This window comes from Somniosus microcephalus, chromosome 21 (assembly GCF_052327205.1).
Source record: "Somniosus microcephalus isolate GS21.2 chromosome 21, FLI_Smic_1.0, whole genome shotgun sequence".
NCBI lineage: Eukaryota > Metazoa > Chordata > Chondrichthyes > Squaliformes > Somniosidae > Somniosus > Somniosus microcephalus.
The window spans coordinates 11,847,958-11,866,254 of NC_141007.1; the positions used below are offsets into that span (position 1 = coordinate 11,847,958).

The following is an 18,297-nucleotide window of genomic DNA, read 5'->3' on the forward strand; positions in this document are numbered from 1 at the left end:
CAAATAGTCAAACAACACTCACTCTCTGTGAAGAATGACAGGAGAGAATGGAAACCCAATTAGGTTGCCTCAAAATGAGCGAGGTGTATTTCCTGTACCAGGGCAATGTCTACCCGTCCCTGATGATGCCTAATTTGGTTATAGCCCTTTTGAATTGGGGAGCTTATCTCATGGATACGACAGGAAAAGCATTTTTACGTTACCCCTCACCCTGCTGAAAAAGTGTTAGTCTTGGGAATGAAACACTTTTCTTTCAGACAACCAGGGCTCGATTTTGCCATTGGGGGTGGGCTGGGGCGTCTCAGGTGGTTTTCGTGTCAGGACCCCGAATCCGATGTGAAGTGGGAAAAAAGTGCGATTTTCCCCTAATTGGGCACTTGATTTCCAGCGTGTGGAAACCCCTGGCCCAATGAGTCTTTTCATAGAGAAAGTCGCCTCCGATAACGTCATCAATACTGCTGGATTTAAGGCCTGCAAGCAGCCTTGCTTCTTCTGGAGACTTTAAACTTTATGCCCATTGTTGTGATCACTTCATTCAGCAACTATGTCCAGCAGTAGGCCAAAGTGTGCTTCACGGTTCGATGAGGCCTCGCTCCAAGCTCTGGTGGAGGGAGCAAGATCAAATAAGGAGGTGCTCGTCCCTTCCTCCGGGGGGGGGGGGGGAAGCCTCCCAGCAGACTAAAGCTGTGTGGCTGCAAGTGGCCCAGGAGGTCAACTCCATATCGATGAGCCGCAGAACCTGGCTGCAGTGCAGGAAGAGGTTTCATGACCTTCTCCGCACAGGGAAAGTGCTGGTGACTTTCCCATTACCTTCAATCTGATCCCCATTGCCTCTCCTCACCAGCACTCTGCTTTGCCAACCTCTTCCTCCACATCCCACTTGACACTTGCATCCCTGCACCCTTACCCATTCCCCCTCTCTCTGTGGTCACATTCACTTAACTATTCGACCATGCAGCCCTCACACTCCCTATCACTGCGATGCAATGACAACAACTTACAACACACAGGGAGGGTCCTTTGTGTCCTCCTAACCATCTACGCTATGGATTCTCTGCACTCACTCCTTCATTCTCAGTCAAACTCCACTTGTGTCCCTCATTGCAGGAAAAGAGAGCCCACAATAAGAGGGAAAGAGCGAGGACAGGAGGAGGGCCACCCTCAGTAGTCCAGCTCACCACCTCGGAGGAGGCGGCCCTGGAAATTGCCGGTGTTAAGGAAGATTTGCAAGTGGGGGACAGATAGTCGGGCGAATCACAGCAAGCTGGTGACAGAATAGTTTGTCATCTCTCTCATTGACATTGCATGAGTGACTGATAATGATTCTGATGCTCTAACAGATTGACTTATGATCATCTGCACAATTCAATGTGCATGCAACCTTTACCTCAATCTCTCTTTCCTTTACTCCCCCACAGGACCATCGACAGCCCCCGTCCCCAGTGTCCAGGAGGAACAGCCTGAGCCTCAAAACTCCTCAGAGGAAGCTGCAACCTCTGAGGGCGCAGCGTCAACAGAATTCAGTGCACCCAGCACCAGCGCAGACACTCACCTGAGTGGGACCAGCTTGGCTCAGCTGCATGTCGAACCTGTTCCTCCGGGTCCATCCAGGAGAGCGGTGCTGGAACTCCAGGAACAAGTGCAGGAGTCTCTGGCAGGTTTTGTCTCCAGGGTCGCTGCGAGTGTGGAGCGAATGGAGGAGTCCATCGCAAACATGAGCAGAGCCTTCGTGGAGGCATTGGCGCATGAACGCATCACCACGGAAAGGATGGCAACCTCCGTGGAAAGGATGGCTACGGTAGAGGAGAGGATGGCTACCGCCATGGAGGAGCTAAGAACATGGTCATTGATCAGAATAGGCTGACATCTCTTGAGGAGCGATAGTCAGCGATTGAGCATAGAAACCAGACGTTCATGGAAGTCCTCTGAAGTAGGGCTTCCAGTGCAGAAATGGGTCCTCATGGTCCCCCGGAAGTGCAGCAAGGTGCTGTCAAGCCACTTGCTAGCTCTAAAGTGGGGCTGACCCATGAGAGGGATGTTGGTGGCAGACAACAAGTGGGGGCTCCTCTCCAAGTGCTCACACAACCATGCCACTGCAAAGCCCTCGCTCAGAGCCCCACCAGAGTCCTCACCCAACTGAGATGGGTGTCTCAGCCCCTGCACAGCTGCAAGAGCAGCAGACTGTTGCCGAGTCCTCACAGGCTCGCAACCCCAGAGGACACCCGCCAAAGGTGTCGAGACAGGAGCAGCAAGAAAGTGAGCAAGGGGCCTCCACATCTGCTGAAGCCACAGGGGAAGCACCACATAAGAGCACGCGTAAGAGGAAGATAAAGCACAAGTAGTCACAGGGGTAGTCACTTGGGTGTTCTGTTGTATTGTTTTTTAACAAGCCATCCTTGTAATGTGATGATAAACAGATTTGATGGCAAACTGTTGAAGTTGTGGCCTGTGTCATTTCGCAAATGGGACTTCCACATTGAGGGCTTAGGGCCTTGCAATTGTCAGTATGGTGGTCAGAGTGATAGGAATCCGCAGGTTCTTGTCCATTGTCGATGCTCTGATAAGAAGGTGCGAGGCAAAAGTGTTTGATTGTGCAGGCTAAGCAAATCTGACCAACATGACTGCGCCCCTTGCATCCCAGGCAGCAATGTGGTCGCGCACTGGCGCCTTCTGGCCTGTGCAGCTTCAGGTGGGTGAGCAGCAGCCTGGTGCTCCAGTTGTTGCTCCTGCTGTTGGTGCTGCTGTTGCGGCTGGTCTTTGTCCAAATCTGATGTCCAGGAGGAAGGGAAATAAATGGTTCCCGTGCTTCTAGTATATGCCTCAGTTGAGGAAGCACTCAGTCAAGGTGGGGAGAGGGGTTTCCCAGGAAGTCACACTGGAGATGGGTGTCAGGCTCCAAACTTCCACAACAATAAATATGCCTGCTAAGAGTTCCCCCAGACCTGAGACAACAAAGTTCTGCCACCTGCAAATGATCATTGGTGAAAACTCGTTTTTAATGGTGGAGCTGCAGCTGTTAGTAAGTAATCCACTTGTGAGGCCGCCAGGATTAAATGGCGTGTTCCAGAGGAGACTTGCAGGACAGGGGAAATGTGTTAAAATCAGAAAGGCCTCTCAAAATGGGATTATAGAGGCAATTAACTGGTTGTTAAGGGCTTTAAGGGCCTATCCCGCCTCTTGGAGGCAGGATGGAAATGGAGTCTGAAACCCCAATTCTGGGAAAATTGCTCGGCGGCAGGCTGGAGCGGGATCGGAGCCACCCGCCATTTTTTGCGATTTTAACACCTCACACGCCTCCAATGCCGCCTCATCGGGACTGGCAAAATCGAGCCCCCAGTGTCAGTAGACAAACACTCCCAGAGCAGGTACGGCACAGGATAGGTACAGAATAAAGCTCCCTCTACACTGTCCCATCAAATTTTTCCGGGGCAGGTACAGCACAGATGAGATACAGAGTAAAGCTCCCTCTACACAGCTCCATCAAACACTCCCAGGGCAGGTACAGCACGGGTTAGATACAGAGTAAAGCTCCCTCTGCAATGTCCCATCAAACACTCCCAGGGCAGGTACAACATGGGCTAGATACAGAGTAAAGCTCCCTCTACACAGCCCCATCAAACACACCCAGGGCAGGTACAACACGGGTTAGATACAGAGTAAAGCTCCCTCTACACTGTCCCATCAAACACTCCCAGGGCAGGTACAGCACAGGTTAGATACAGAGTAAAGCTCCCTCTACACTGTCCCATCAAACACTCCCAGGGCAGGTACAGCACAGGTTAGATAGAGTAAAGCTCCCTTTACACTACACTGCATACCTGACTGCACCAGCGTGACATTTTCCCTTTCCCACACCAGCCATCCTGTGGCCTCTCTATGTGAGATTGCCAATTCGTGAGAAATTGGTTACACACTTCCAGCAGGATTCTCCACCTTCAGGAGAAGAGGGAAAATTAGGAAAAAGATTGCTTCAGAAAAACTGATTATTGCCTTCACTTCTGACTTAGTGCATTGAAATTCTGTCATTGCCTCCTTGCTTAATAAATATCAACCCCGCAGAGCTTCCTGGACCCACGGGCTCCTGCACTGGGGAGGAGAGGCTGAACATAAACATTCTTGCATTCCAGGAAGGTGGGTTTACTGCGCGTGCAGCGTCTTGTCCTTGGATTTATTTGAAGGTGAACTCTCTCCACATTCAGTGTTCCTGATCACACATTAACAGGGTGTCTGACCTTCTCCCAGGTCTTTGCCAATGCTGGAGCTGCAGGAATGATCCAGTGATCACTCTCCCTCTGTTTCGCTCCATGTTGAGTCTTCACAGAACAATACTACTTGATCCAGAAATTAATCAGAGCAAGGAGACCCAGGGAGCGATCCCTGCAGCAAAACTTTACACAACTCTACAGCAATGGGCATGGCACTCCACTGTAACACTTCAAGGTCCTGTACAATATGGTCCAGATATCAGACAACACTGGTTTATTGACCACACTGGGTCCCAAATATCAAGCAAGGCTGGTTTACTGAGCATACAGGGCCCCATATGTCAGCTGTGGCTCAGTGGGCAGCACCCTCGCCTCTGAGTCAGAAGGTTGTGGGTCCAAGTCCCACTCCAGAGGCTTAAGCACAATAATCTAGGCTGATACTCCAGTGCAGTGCTGAGGGAGAGCTGCACTGTCGGAGGTGCCGTCTTTTGGATAAGACGTTAAACCAAGGTCCTGTCTGCTCGCTCAGGTGGATGTAAAAGATCCCGTGGTGCACTTTGGTAGAAAAAAATCAAAGAGCAAGTTATTATCTAAATGGAGAGAAACTGCAAAGTGCTACAGTACAAAGGGATCTGGGGGTCCTGGTGCATGAAACACAAAAAGTTAGTATGCAGGTGCAGCAGGTGATCAGGAAGGCCAATGGAATCTTGGCTTTTATTGCGAGGGGGATGGAGTATAAAAACAGGGAAGTCTTGCTGCAGTTATACAGGGTATTGGTGAGGCCACACCTGGAATACTGCGTGCAGTTTTGGTTTCCATATTTAAGAAAAGATATACTTGCTCTCAAGGCGGTTCAGAGAAGGTTCACTCGGTTGATTCCGGAGATGAGGGGGTTGACGTATGAGGAAAGGTTGAGTAGGTTAGGACTCTACTCATTGGAGTTCAGAAGAATGAGAGGCGATCTTATCGAAACATATAAGATTGTGAGGGGGCTTGATCGGGTGGATGCGGTGAGGATGTTTCCACTGATGGGTGAGACTAGAACTAGGGGGCATAATCTAAGAATAAGGGGCTGCCCTTTCAAAACTGAGATGAGGAGAAACTTCTTCACTCAGAGGGTAGTAAATCTATGGAATTTGCTACCTCAGAGAGCTGTGGAAGCTGCAACATTAAATAAATTTAAAATGGAGATAGACAGTTTCCTAGCAGATAAGGGAATTAGGGGTTACGGGGAGAGGGCAGGGAAGTGGACGTGAGTCTAGATTCGGATCAGCCATGATCCTATTGAATGGCGGAGCAGGCCCGAGGGGCCGTATGGCCTACTCCTGCTCCTACTTCTTATGTTAAGAGCAGGGGAGTTATCCCCGGTGTCCTGGCCAATATTTATCCCTCAAGCATCATTAATAAACAGATTTTCTGGTCATTATCATGTTGCTGTTTATGGGACCTTGCTGCACGCAATTTGGCTGCAACAGTGACTACTCTTTAAAAAAATGTACTTCGTTGGCTGTAAAGCGCTTTGGGACGTCCTGAGGTCATGAAAGGCGCAATATAAATGCAAGTGTTTCTTTCTTTCAAGATGGGCTTACTGAGTATACAAAGGATATAGAGGCATTGGAGAAGGTCAGGAAAGACCGACAGGCTGGGGCTCTTTTCTCTAGAAAAGAGAAGGCTGCGGGGTGACCTGATAGCGGTCTTTAAAATGATGAAGGGGTTTGATAGGATAGATGTAGAGAGGATGTTTCCACTTGTGGGGTAGTCCAAAACTAGAGGTCCTAAATATAAGATAGTCACTAATAAATCCAACAGGGAATTTAGAAGAAACTTTACCTAGAAAGTGGTTAGAGGAACTCGCTACCACAGGGAGTGATTGAGGCGAATAGCAGAGATGCATGTAAGTGGAAGCTAGATAAGTACATGAGGGAGAAAGGAATAGAAGGATATGTTGATAGGGTGAGATGAAGAGGGGTGGGAGAAGTATAAACGTCAGCATAGACCAGTTGGGCCAACTGGCCTGTTTCTGTGCTGTAAATTCGATGTAATACAAGATGCCATATATTGGCGAGGCTGGTTTACTGAGTATACAGGTATACCAGGCACGGTGGGTTCACTGAGTATACAGGGCCCCAAACTCCCCATCCATGCTTACAATAACCAGTTGTGAGAGTTACCAAAGGCTGACAGAGTCCATGGAAAGGTACCTCAGCAAGAATCGGCACTTGCAGGCGAAATGGGGGCAAAGGAAGAAACCATTGATATACTGACACACTAACAGTGTTTACCCTGGAAAATATATAAGTCAACTAATTCTAATTTGTTGCCGTTGTTTCTGATTCCTAACACGAGGCAGTTGGATCTTACCTGAGCATCATTCCCAGCTCCCGACAGGGGACTGTGTCGTACATCTCACACACCTGTGTAAAAACAAGCCTGTGTTAGCCGTCTCACTGTGGGAAGTACACGCCAGTGCAGAGCACCCTCACTGTGCCCAGCTGTGGATCAGAGAGAGTTATTGAAGTCTGAAGAAGAAACTGAATACAAGATTTGAAAGTTATTGTTTATTAGGCCTGTTTTGATGGACCAATAAGAGTGACACTGGGTGGCCCAGGGTCACCAAACAAGAATTAGCACAAGTGCCCCTTTTAGGGCACCAGTAATATTAAAAGAAACATATGGTCCAATCAAACTAAACAAAGCTCAACATAAAGTTATAGGAAAGATAACTACATAAAAACTTTAAGGAACAGGAAAAGGGCAATAGGTCCAACAAGCTTGTTCCCACCTCGCCTTATCCCTCAATCCCTTTACCTAATTGTCTCTAACTGTGCAATACACACTGACATGAATCAACTGAGCGGCCTGCGGGTGGCGCTGTCCAGGGAGAGTATAAATACTCGGGCACGGGCCCAGCTTGTGCAGGACATTCTTAACAGGAACTAGTGATGGACACAACTAGACCTCCATGTTGTAAAACAGTTGATTAAAGCTTTGTTTAACGCTTAGACCAAGTGCCGAGTAGTTTTCTTACGTTACCCACTAAAACAAGGTATGGTTAAAACAAACACATAGGACAGAGAGAGAATTGAAGGAAAAGGGACAACAGGTAGAGCAGAATGAAAACATTTTAAATGTTTGATTTTTAATTAAAATTCTATTTTAATTGCCTATTTGAGCAGTGTGGGGTTAATATTTCAGTGACAAAGCGGATCCTGACCTTTCAGTGCTTTGATTATTCAGTGTCTCAGTGCATAAGCAGAAAGCCTAATAAAATGGTCAGCCCAGAGAGACACGGATTCCCCACGACTTCCTGGCACTCAAGAGTTAATGTACAACAGAGAAATTGAGCTTGTTCTGTCTGTAAAGGCAGGGGGCCACTACAAACATGCAAACCAGAAGCTCCCAGGCTCAATTCCTGCTCAATGCAGTTAGCTGATCTTTGTTGGAGTGCCACAGTTGGCCTCAGTACCCCTGGGCCAATCAGCCAGGGGTCTCGTTCCTGATCATTACCCTGTGACTGCTGCTGGAAACTGCAAGGGTTTGGACGTTGGCTTAAGACAGGATCAGGCTTGGCTGCGATGCCCTCCATGGTTAGATAGCCTGCTGACACTGGCTGTCGAAGATCCTAGATGAAGAATTGTGACTTGGGGTGCACTAGTAACTCAACAAGACCCAGTAACTTCAAGAGAGAAGGGCAGATTGGGAACAAAAAAAATTATACACCAGTACTGTGCACAGTTCTGGTCTCCATAATTACAAGAAGGATATAGAGGGACTGGAGAAGGTGTAAAAAGATGTACAAGGGTGACACAGAACTGAGAGGTTATACCCATCAGGAAAGACTGAATAGGCTGGGGCTCTTTTCTTTAGAAAAGAGGCTGAGGGGTGACCCGATAGAGGTCTTTAAAATTATGAAGGGGTTTGATAGGGTGGACGTAGAGAAGATGTTACACTTGTGAGGGAGACCGAAACTAGGGGCCATAAATATAAGATAGTTACTAATAAATCCAATAGAGAATTTAGAAGAAACTTTACCCAGAGAGTGGTTAGAATGTGGAACGCGCTACCACAAAGAGTAGTTGAGGCAAATAGCATAGATGCATTTAAGGTGAAGCTAGATAGACACATAAGGGAGAAAGGAATAGAAGGTTATGCTGGTAGGGTTGGGAGGAGGCTCGTGTGGAGCATAAATCCTGGCATAGACCAGTTGGGCTGAATGGCTTGTTCCTGTACTGAACATTATATGTAATTCTATGTAAATAGTCTCTCCTGCAGTGAATGAGAGAAGCAAATAGCAAGTTGTTGCCACTCCCTCTAATTACATATCTGAGGCAGAAAATATCCATACTTACAGGAAGCAGCCAGCTCTCATCCAGGAAACTACTGTTCTGAAAAATAAACCAAACAGAAACATTATTGTGCGTTATTAATGTGGATACGTGCACTGCAGCAAGCATGCACTAGGCCCCTACATAAAATCAGTTTGTCAGTCTCACTCCAGTTCTTAGTTGGCAGCAACTAGCACAAAACTTGCAGTCTCACTCAGAAAGGACACCGCTGCCTGAAGTCGGAAAATGGTGCGACAGTGGGAAATCTTTTGAGGTTGAGAAACATTATTAGAGTAGAATAAATTTACTTTACATCGGTGCAGCTTATCATAACTGTTCTTTGGAATCGGTACTTGCTGTTGCCCTCAGAGTGAGGCAGCTGCATTCACGAGGCTACAGGCATTTAACCACATACTCTTCTAACTTCAGGTGTTTGGAGATGGCCACTGTCCCCCTCACTGACCCCAGCTCCCCCTACACTGTCTCATCAAACACTCCCAGGGCAGGTACAACACGGGTTAGAAACAAAGTGAAGCTCCCTCTACACTGTCCCATCAAACACTCCCACGACAGGTACAGCACGGGTTAGATACAGAGTAAAGCTCCCTCTACACTGTCCCATCAAACACTCCCAGGGCAGATACAGCACAGGTTAGATACAGAGTAAAGCTCCCTCTACACTGTCCCATCAAACACTCCCAGGGCAGGTACAGCACGGGTTAGATACAGAGTAAAGCTCCCTCTACACTGTCCCATCAAACACTCCCAGGGCAGGTACAGCACGGGTTAGATACAGAGTAAAGCTCCCTCTACACTGTCCCATCAAACACTCCCAGGGCAGGTACAGCACGGGTTAGATACAGAGTAAAGCTCCCTCTACACTGTCCCATCAAACACTCCCAGGGCAGGTGCAGCACAGGTTAGATACAGAGTAAAGCTCCCTCTACACTGTCCCATCAAACACTCCCAGGGCAGGTACAGCACGGGTTAGATTCAGAGTAAAGCTCCCCCTACACTGTCCCTTCACTGAAGAGAAAAAGATTGGTGAAGTCAAGCGTAGGTCCCTTGCAATCAGAATCAGGGGAATTTATAATGGGGAACAAAGAAATGGCCACCAATTAAATACATACTTTAGTTCTGTCTTCACAAAGGAGGACACAAATAACCTCCCAGAGATGTCGGGGAACATAGGGTCTAATGAGAGGGAGGAATTGAATGAAATCAGTATTTGTAGGGAAATGGTGTTAGGGAAATTGAAGGGATTGAAGGCCGATAAATCCCCAGGGCCTGATAATCTACATCCTAGGGTACTCAAGGAAGTGGCCCTAGATGCATTGCTGGTCATCTTCCAAAATTCTATAGACTCTGGAACAGTTCCCATGGATTGAAGGATAGCTAATGTAACCCCACTATTTAAAAAGGGTGGTAGAGAGAAAACGGGAAATTATAGACCGGTAAGCCTGACATCGGTAGTGGGGAAAATGCTAGAGTCCATTATAAAAGATGTAATAGCAGAGCACTTGGAAAACAGTGACAGGATCGGACAAAGTCAACATGGAATTACAAAAGGTAAATCGTGCTTGACTAATCTACTGGAATTTTTTGAGGATGTAACTGGTAGAATAGATATGGGAGAACCAGTGGATGTGGTGTATTTGGACTTTCAGAAGGCTTTCGATAAGGTCCCGCATAAGAGATTAGCGTGTAAAGTTAAAGCACATGGGATTGGGGGTAAGGTACTGACTTGAATAGAGAACTGGTTGGCAGTCAGGAAGGAAGCAAAGAGTTGAAATAAACGGGTCTTTTTCCGAGTGGCAGGCAGTGACTAGTGGGGTACCGCAGGGATCGGTGCTAGGACCCCAGCTATTCGCAATATATCTATATCTATATATATAAAGCGGTACTTCTGTCATTCTGTCTGTCATTCTGTCTGTCATCGCCTGTGCGTCTGTCGGGCTATGTGCTTGAAAGTTACAGGGCGTACCTACGCGCGCGTTAACTCCAAAGAAAGCTTACGCTTCCAGTACGGTTTTAAGCGTATTTACTTTTCGGTCGGACGAAAATTGTTCGCGCCTTATGCAAAAACCTTCAAAATTAAACTCATTATCTGCTAGCATTGATTGACTGACATCAAGGTTCCACCAATCCTGTTCCGTCACGATTGACCAATCCTACAGTACGGTCCCCTGATGGTTGGCCAATCGGTGTGTGTGTGGGCGGGACTATTCGTTTTCATCTCGGGGATGTGCCAGCCATTGTTTCACTACCAGCTCTGACTTCAGCTTCCAGCTAAAACTACTTTGAAAGTTAGTATCTCTTTTAAAAATAACATAAGATTTACCAAAAACGTTTTATAAGTACTTTCACTTTCATTTTTCAAGCTTTTAAAAGGTAGACAGACAGGGACACAGGCAGGGCCCTAAAGCCTGCCACTCGATTTAAAATGTTGCCCAGCACCAGATTCACAAAGGGACACAGACAGGGCCCCAAAGCCTGGCACTCGATTTAAACCGCCTGCCCCAAAACAGCCCTGGCAACGCCGGGCTCTCCAGCTAGTATATATATAAATGATCTAGACGAGGGAACTAGATGTAATATCTCCAAGTTTGCAGATGACACAAAGCTGGGTGGGCGTGTGTGCTGTGAGGAGGATGCCGAGAAACTCCAGCATGATTTGGACAGGTTGGGTGATTGGGCAGATGCATGGCAGATGCAGTATAATGTGAATAAATGCGAGGTTATCCACTTTGGTGGCAAAAACAGGAAGGCAGATTATTATCTGAACGGCAATAGATTGGGTGAAGGGTAAGTGCAATGAGACCTGGGTGTCCTTGTGCACCAGTCGCTGAAGGTAAGCATGCAGGTGCAGCAGGCGGTTAAGGCAAATGGTATGTTGGCCTTCATAGCGAGAGGATTTGAGTACAGGAGCAAGGATGTCTTGCTGCAGTTGTACAGGGCCTTGGTGAGACCACACCTCGAGTATTGTGCAGTTTTGATCGCTTATCTGAGGAAGGATGTTCTTGCCTGGAGGGAGTGCAGCGAAGATTCACCAGACTGATACCTGGGATGGCAGGAATGACATATGAGGAGAGATTGGGTCGATTGGGCTTATACTCGCCGGAGTTTAGAATAACAGGGGATCTCATTGAAACTTATAAAATTCTAACAGGACTAGACAGACTAGATGCAGGAAGGATGTTCCCGATGGCGGGGGAGTCCAGAACCAAGGATCACAGTCTAAAGGGGTAAGCCATTTAGGACTGAGATGAGGAGGAATTTCTTCACCCAGAGAGTGGTGAACCTGTGGAATTCTCTACCACAGAAGGCAGTTGAGGCCAATTCATTAAATATATTCAAGAAGGAGTTAGATATATTTCTTAAGGCTAAAGGGATCAAGGGGTATGGGGAGAAGGCAGGGACAGGGTACTGAGTTTGGATGATCAGCCATGATCTCATTAAATGGCAGAGCAGACTCGAGGGGCCGAATGTTCTACTCCTGCTCCTATCTTCTATGTTTCTATAAACACTCTCAGGGCAGGTACAACACAGGTTAGATACAGAGTAAAGCTCCCTGTACACTGTCCCATTAAACACTCCCAGGGCAGGTACAGCATGGGTTAGATACAGAGTAAAGCTCCCTCTACACTGTCCCATCAAACACTCCCAGGGCAGGTACAGCATGGGTTAGATACAGAGTAAAGCTCCCTCTACAGTGTTCCATCAAACACTCCCAGGGCAGTTGCAGCATGGGTTAGATACAGAGTAAAGTTCCCTCTACACTACACTTTGTGTCCAACTGCACCAGTGTGACATTTTCCCATTTCCCACACCATCCAGCCTGTGGCCTGTGTGTGTGAGATTGCCAATTAGTGAGAAATTGGTTAGAATTTTGTGCTCTGAGCCTATACTCATTAGAAGCCGAGTTGAGTCTGGCCGAACTGATTTCACATTGGACCCTTACAGCCAGCAGACAGAGCAGGCATTCATCCCATCAGTCTGGGCTGGATTTGAACCCATCTCCCAAGGTGCAAGTCTAACAGTGCCAGCTAGTTCCCAGCCTGGTTGTTCTTACCTCAAACTCCAACATGCAGTACACCCTGAAACAAACACTCTCCCTCACCTCGATGATCACAAAATAAAGTACTGTAACAAAAGAGAAACTTGAAAGCAATAAATAACCTGATGACGGTGCTTAGTGCATTCGTTCTCTGCCCAACACAAACCCAAACTTACATCACATCCTTCTTCACCACTAAAGCCACAGACATGCCGAGTTCCAGCTTTTCCCAGTCAGCATTCTGACCAGACCTCTGCGGTCGTTGGGCTTTCCCTTTCACATCAGAGAAAGACTTGCACCTTTCACAACCTCAGTGTGTCGCAAAGGGATTCACAGCCGATGAAGAACTTTTGAAGTGTAGTCAGCAGGATCCCACAAACAGCAACAAGATAAACAACCAGTCAATCTGTTTGGTGGTGTTGGTTGCGAGATGAATGTTTGTAACCACCGTGATCTCCTGGCTTCACCAGGCTTTCAGCATGTCAGCCGTGAAATATCAGGGACAGACCTTCTGTTGTCACCTCCCCCAGTGACTCAGCTGGCAAAGCTACTGTGTAACTAAGTCACACAGGCCAGAAGTCTCAGGTTCGATTCCTGGTCTCTGCTGAATTAGCTGATCACAACCAAAGTGGCAGTAGAGAAAACTACAATTGGCTACAGTGCTCAGGAGAGGTAAAACAACCAGCGCTCCCTCTCCTGGTCATACCCTATGGGCTCGATTTTGCCAGGCCCGAGGAGGCGGGATTGGAGGCGTGTGAGGTGTTAAAAATCGCAAAAAATGGCGGGTGGCTTCGATCCCGCCTCCGAGCAATTTTCCCAGAATCGGGGTTTCAGACCCTGTTTGCATCCCGGCTCCAAGAGGCGGGATAGGCCCTTCAAACCCTTAACAGCCAGTTAATTGCCTCTATAATCCCATTTTGAGAGGCCTTTCTGATTTTAACACATTTCCCCCGTCCTGCACGTCTCCTCTGGAACACGCCAGTTAATCCTGGCAACCTCAAGTGGATTACTTACTAACAGCTGCAGCTCCACCATTAAAAAGGAGTTTTCACCAATCATCATTTGCAGGTGGCAGAACTTTGTTGTCTCAGGTCTGGGGAAACTTTTAGCAGGCCTACTCATTGTTGTGGAAGCTTGGAGCCTGACACCCATCTCCAGTGTGACTTCCTGGGAAACCCCTCTCCCCACCTTGACTGAGCGCTTCCTCAACTGAGGTATATACCAGAAGCACGGTAACCATTTATTTCCTTTCCTCCTGGACATCAGATTTGGACGAAGACCAGCCGCGGCAGCAGCAGAACTATGAACAGCAGCAGCGCCAACAGCAGGAGCAACAACAGGAGCGCCAAGCTGCTGCTCACCCACCTGAAGCTGCACAGGCCAGAAGGCGCCACCGCGCGACCACACTGCTGCCCGGGATGCAAGGGACGCACTCATGTTGGCCAGATTTGCTTAGCCTGCACAATCAAACACTTTTGCCTCGCACCTTCTTACCAGAGCATCAACAATGGACAAGAACCTGTGAATTCCTATCACTCTGACCACCATACTGACAATTGCAAGTCACCCTAAGCCCTCAATGTGGAAGTCCCATTTGCGAGTTGACACAGGCCACAACTTCAACAGTTTGCCATCAAATCTGTTTATCATCACATTACGAGGATGGCTTGTTAAAAAACAATACAACAGAACACCCAAGTGACTATCTTGTGACTACTTGTGCTTTATCTTCCTCTTACGCGTGCTCCAAGTGGTGCTTCCCCTGTGGCTTCAGCAGATGTGGAGGCCCCTTGCTCACTTTCTTGCTGCTCCTGTCTCGACACCTTTGGCGGGCGTCCTCTGGGGTTGCAAGCCTGTGAGGGCTCGCCAGCAGTCTGCTGCTCCTACAGCTGTGCAGGGGCTGAGACACCCATCTTAGTTGGGCGAAGACTCTGGTGTGGCTCTGAGCAAGGGCTTTGCAGTGGCATGGTCGTGTGAGCGCTTGGAGAGGAGCCCCCACTTCCTTGTTGTCTGCCACCAACATCCCTCTCATGGGTCAGCCCCACTTCAGAGCTAGCACTGGAAGTCCTACTCCAGAGGACTTCAATGAAGGTCTGGTTTCTATGCTCAATAGCTGACCATCACTCCTCAAGAGATGTCAGTCTATTCTGACCATGTTTTCAACACTCTGGCGACTTAGCTCCTCCATGGCCGTAGCCATCCTCTCCTCTACCGTAGCCATCCTTTCCACGGAGGTTGCCATCCTTTCCGTGGTGAAGCGTTCATGCGCCAATGCCTCCACAAAGGCTCTGCTCATGTTCGCGATGGACCCCTCCATTCGCTCCACATTCGCAGCGACCCTGGAGACAAAACCTGCCAGAGACTCCTGCACCTGTTTCTGGAGTTCCAGCACCGCTCTCCTTCTGGATGGACCCGGAGGCACAGGGTCAATATGCAGCTGAGCCAAGCTGTGAGAGTCCTGTGCCCTCCGACGAGGACTCTCCACTGCTGTCCTTGTCTCCACCATCTGCTGATGCTCACTTGTGAGCTGTGATACACCAGGTGACAACACTGCTCTATCTTGCGAAGGTCCCACCGAGATGCGAGCGTCTGCGCTGCTGCTGGGTGCGCTGAATTCTGCTGATGCTGCGCCCTCAGAGGTTGCAGCTTCCTCTGAGGAGTCTTCAGGCTCAGGCTGTTCCTCCTGGACAGTGGGGATGGGGGCTGTCGATGGTCCTATGGGGTTGTAAAGGAAAGAGTTAGAGATGTGAGGTAAAGGTTGCATGCACATTGAATTGTGCAGATGATCATAAGTCAATCTGTTAGAGCATCAGAATCATTATCAGTCACTCATGCAATGTCAATGAGAGAGATGACAAACTATTCTGCTATTCTGTCACCAGTTTGCTGTGATGCGCCCGTCTGTCCATCCCCCACTTGCAAATCTTCCTCGACACCGGCAATTTCCAAGGCTGCCTCCTCCGAGGTGGTGAGCTGGGCTACTGAGGGTGGCCCTCCTCCTGTCCTCGCTCTTTCCCTCTTATTGTGGGCTCTCTTTTCCTGCAATGAGGGACACAAGTGGAGTTTGAGTGAGAATGAAGGAGTGAGTGCAGAGAATCCACAGTATAGATGCTTAGAAGGAGACAAAGGGCCCTCCCTGTGTGTAGTAAGTTGTTGTCATTGCATCACAGTGATAGGGTGTGTGAGGGCTGCATGGTCAAATAGTTAAGTGAATGTGACCACAGAGAGAGAATGGGTAAGGGTGTAGGGATGTAAGTGTCAAGTGGGATGTGGAAGAAGAGGTTGGCAAAGCAGAGTGCTGGTGAGGAGAGGCGATGGGGATCAGATTGAAGGTGATGGGAAAGTCATACTCACTTTTCCTGTGCGGAGAAGGTCATGAAACCTCTTCCTGCACTGCAGCCAGGTACTGCGGCACACAGAGAATGAGTTGACCTCCTGGGCCACTTGCATCCACACAGCTTTAGTCTGCTGGGAGGCTTTTTCTTCCCTGAGGAAGGGATGAGCGCCTCCTTACTTGATCTTGCTCCCTCCACCAGAGCTTGGAGGGAGGCCTCATCGAACCTTGGAGCACACTTTGGCCTACTGCTGGACATAGTTGCTGAATGAAGCGATCACAACAATGGGCATAAAGTTTAAAGTCTTCAGAAGAAGGCTGCTTGCAGGCCTTAAATCCAGCAGCATTGATGAGGTCATCAGAGGCGACTTTCTGTATGAAAAGACTCATTGGGCCAGGGGTTTCCACACACTGGAAATCAAGTGCCCAATTAGGGGAAAATCGCACTTGTTTCCCACTTCACATCGGATTCGGGGTCCTGACCCGAAAACCACCCAACACGCCCCAGCCTGCCCCCAATGGCAAAATCGAGCCCATTGACTTCTCCCTGGAAACTGCAAACGGCAACATCGGTGTAGTGTATGTAACCGTTCTACCTTTAAGAGAACTATTGTATGTAACCGTCCACCTTTAAGAGAACTATTTTGGGTGTTGCACTACTTTATCTTGGCTGCTGTATACTGTAATACCGGGAGTGACCACACTGGTATATAAGTGCTGTGTAAGGATTTATTGGGCAGATTCGCCCTGACCTTCGAATAGTAAAGTCCTGTTAAAGTTACTCTTGTAGTCTGTGTATTAATTCACCATATAACCCACAGACTTTACAGTGGCGACGGGTTCGATCTTACCCTGCGGCAGCGACACACCCGAAGCAGTTAACGAGCATCGAGAAGAGGCACCCGCCCTCGTCGTTCTGCTGAGAGAAGACTCGAGTCTGCAGAGCAAGGAAGGAAGGAAGGATTCAGACACGAAGCCTTCCATCAGCAACAGGCTGTTATTGTCCCTTCTGCCACGGCGGTGAGTGAGCCGATCAGCCAAAAGAAGCAAGTCGGCCACGTTGACTGTGAGTAGGGGGAAAATAAAAAGAAACGGAGGATAAGGGCGGTGAACTCGACCACGGTCGGGGGAAAGGAGCCGGACAGAAGTCGGGCCCAGAGGCGCTGAGACTGGGGCAGCGTAGGGCACGGAAGCCGCGGTACAAGCGGGAACGCAGCCGGTGAGAGAGACCGGGCTACAAGCGGGAACGCAGCCGGTGAGAGAGACCGGGCTACAAGCGGGCTGGGAGACGCAACAGCGTCGTGAGACAGTTAGACCGCGACCGGCGAAAAAGGCCGGGCAGCTACCGAGGCCACGAGGCGCTGCGACTGGGATCGTAAGGCGCGGGAAGATATAAAAATAAATAAAACCGCGGAGAACTCAGCCGCAGCCGGGGGAGGAAAGGACCGGACTGCGAGAGGGCTGGGAGGCGCGATTGGAAGCCGCTGAGGGAGAGACAGAGCCCGAGTGAAGGGGGAACGGGACCGAGCGAGGGAGACCGAGCGAGAGTCCGCCCAGCGGCTGGAACTGTTCGCCGCCAACGGGTTGTCCCCAGCGCCGGTTGCCGGCCAAGAAAAGGGAACAAGGAACGCACTGAAGCCGGCGCGCAGGCTGCGAACTCCGAAAGCCAGTGGTCGTCGCCCGAAGGAAAGCTTACCCCTCCCGCCAGGGGAAGAAACGCGGGAAGCCGCCAGTAGGCGGGGGAGAAGACAGAAGCGGGAAACCGCCATTTTGAAAGTGGGCGGGGAAGAAGACAAGCGCGGGAAACCGCCATTTTTGGAAAAAAAAAAGTAACGAACAAATTCGTTGTGGTTTCTCAAAAAGATAGTGAAGATGCCTAAGCATGGTAACATCAACAACTTCGATTCCGAGGTGGAAGATTGGGCCACATACGTAGAACGCATCGAGATATATTGTGAGGCCAATAAAATAGCAGATGATGATAAAGCTCTCACCTTATTAAACGCAATGGGGGCGAAGACATACGGGCTATTGAAGCATCTTCTATCACCAGCTAAACCGGCGGATCAGACTTTCGCTGATATTGTTGCTGTCCTGAAGGATCATTTGAACCCCACACCGCTGATGTTGGCGGAACGATTCAAATTTTATGCGAGAACGCAACGGAAAGAGGAAAGCAACGCGGAATACTTGGTCGAACTGCGTAGACTAGCGAAATACTGCCAGTTTGGGGAAAATCTGACAGAGGCATTGAGAGACAAGTTCGTGTGCGGGTTGTCGAAGGAAGGAACACAAAAGCGACTGCTCGAAGAGAACAATCTTACACTTGACAAGGCTGTCCTTATTGCAGCATCACACGAAGCAGCCGCGAGAGGC

At 48.9% G+C, this 18,297-nt stretch overlaps 1 protein-coding gene across 3 annotated transcripts in view; it reads right to left on the reverse strand.

Annotated features, from left to right (window-relative positions):
- Nucleotides 1–18,297, reverse strand: part of LOC147102602 (uncharacterized) — a 115,668-nt gene that overhangs the window by 54,647 nt on the left and 42,724 nt on the right. For all 3 annotated transcript variants that reach the window (XR_015073032.1, XM_085963256.1, XM_085963257.1), the window contains exons 7-8: nt 8,555–8,590; nt 6,567–6,619 (exon numbers count right to left, since the gene is read on the reverse strand). Coding sequence is in view for 2 of the 3 variants with exons in the window: in XM_085963256.1 (XP_085819382.1) it covers nt 6,567–6,619; nt 8,555–8,590 (89 nt within the window). In the remaining variant the exon portion in view is untranslated. The remainder of the gene's footprint in view (nt 1–6,566; nt 6,620–8,554; nt 8,591–18,297) is intronic.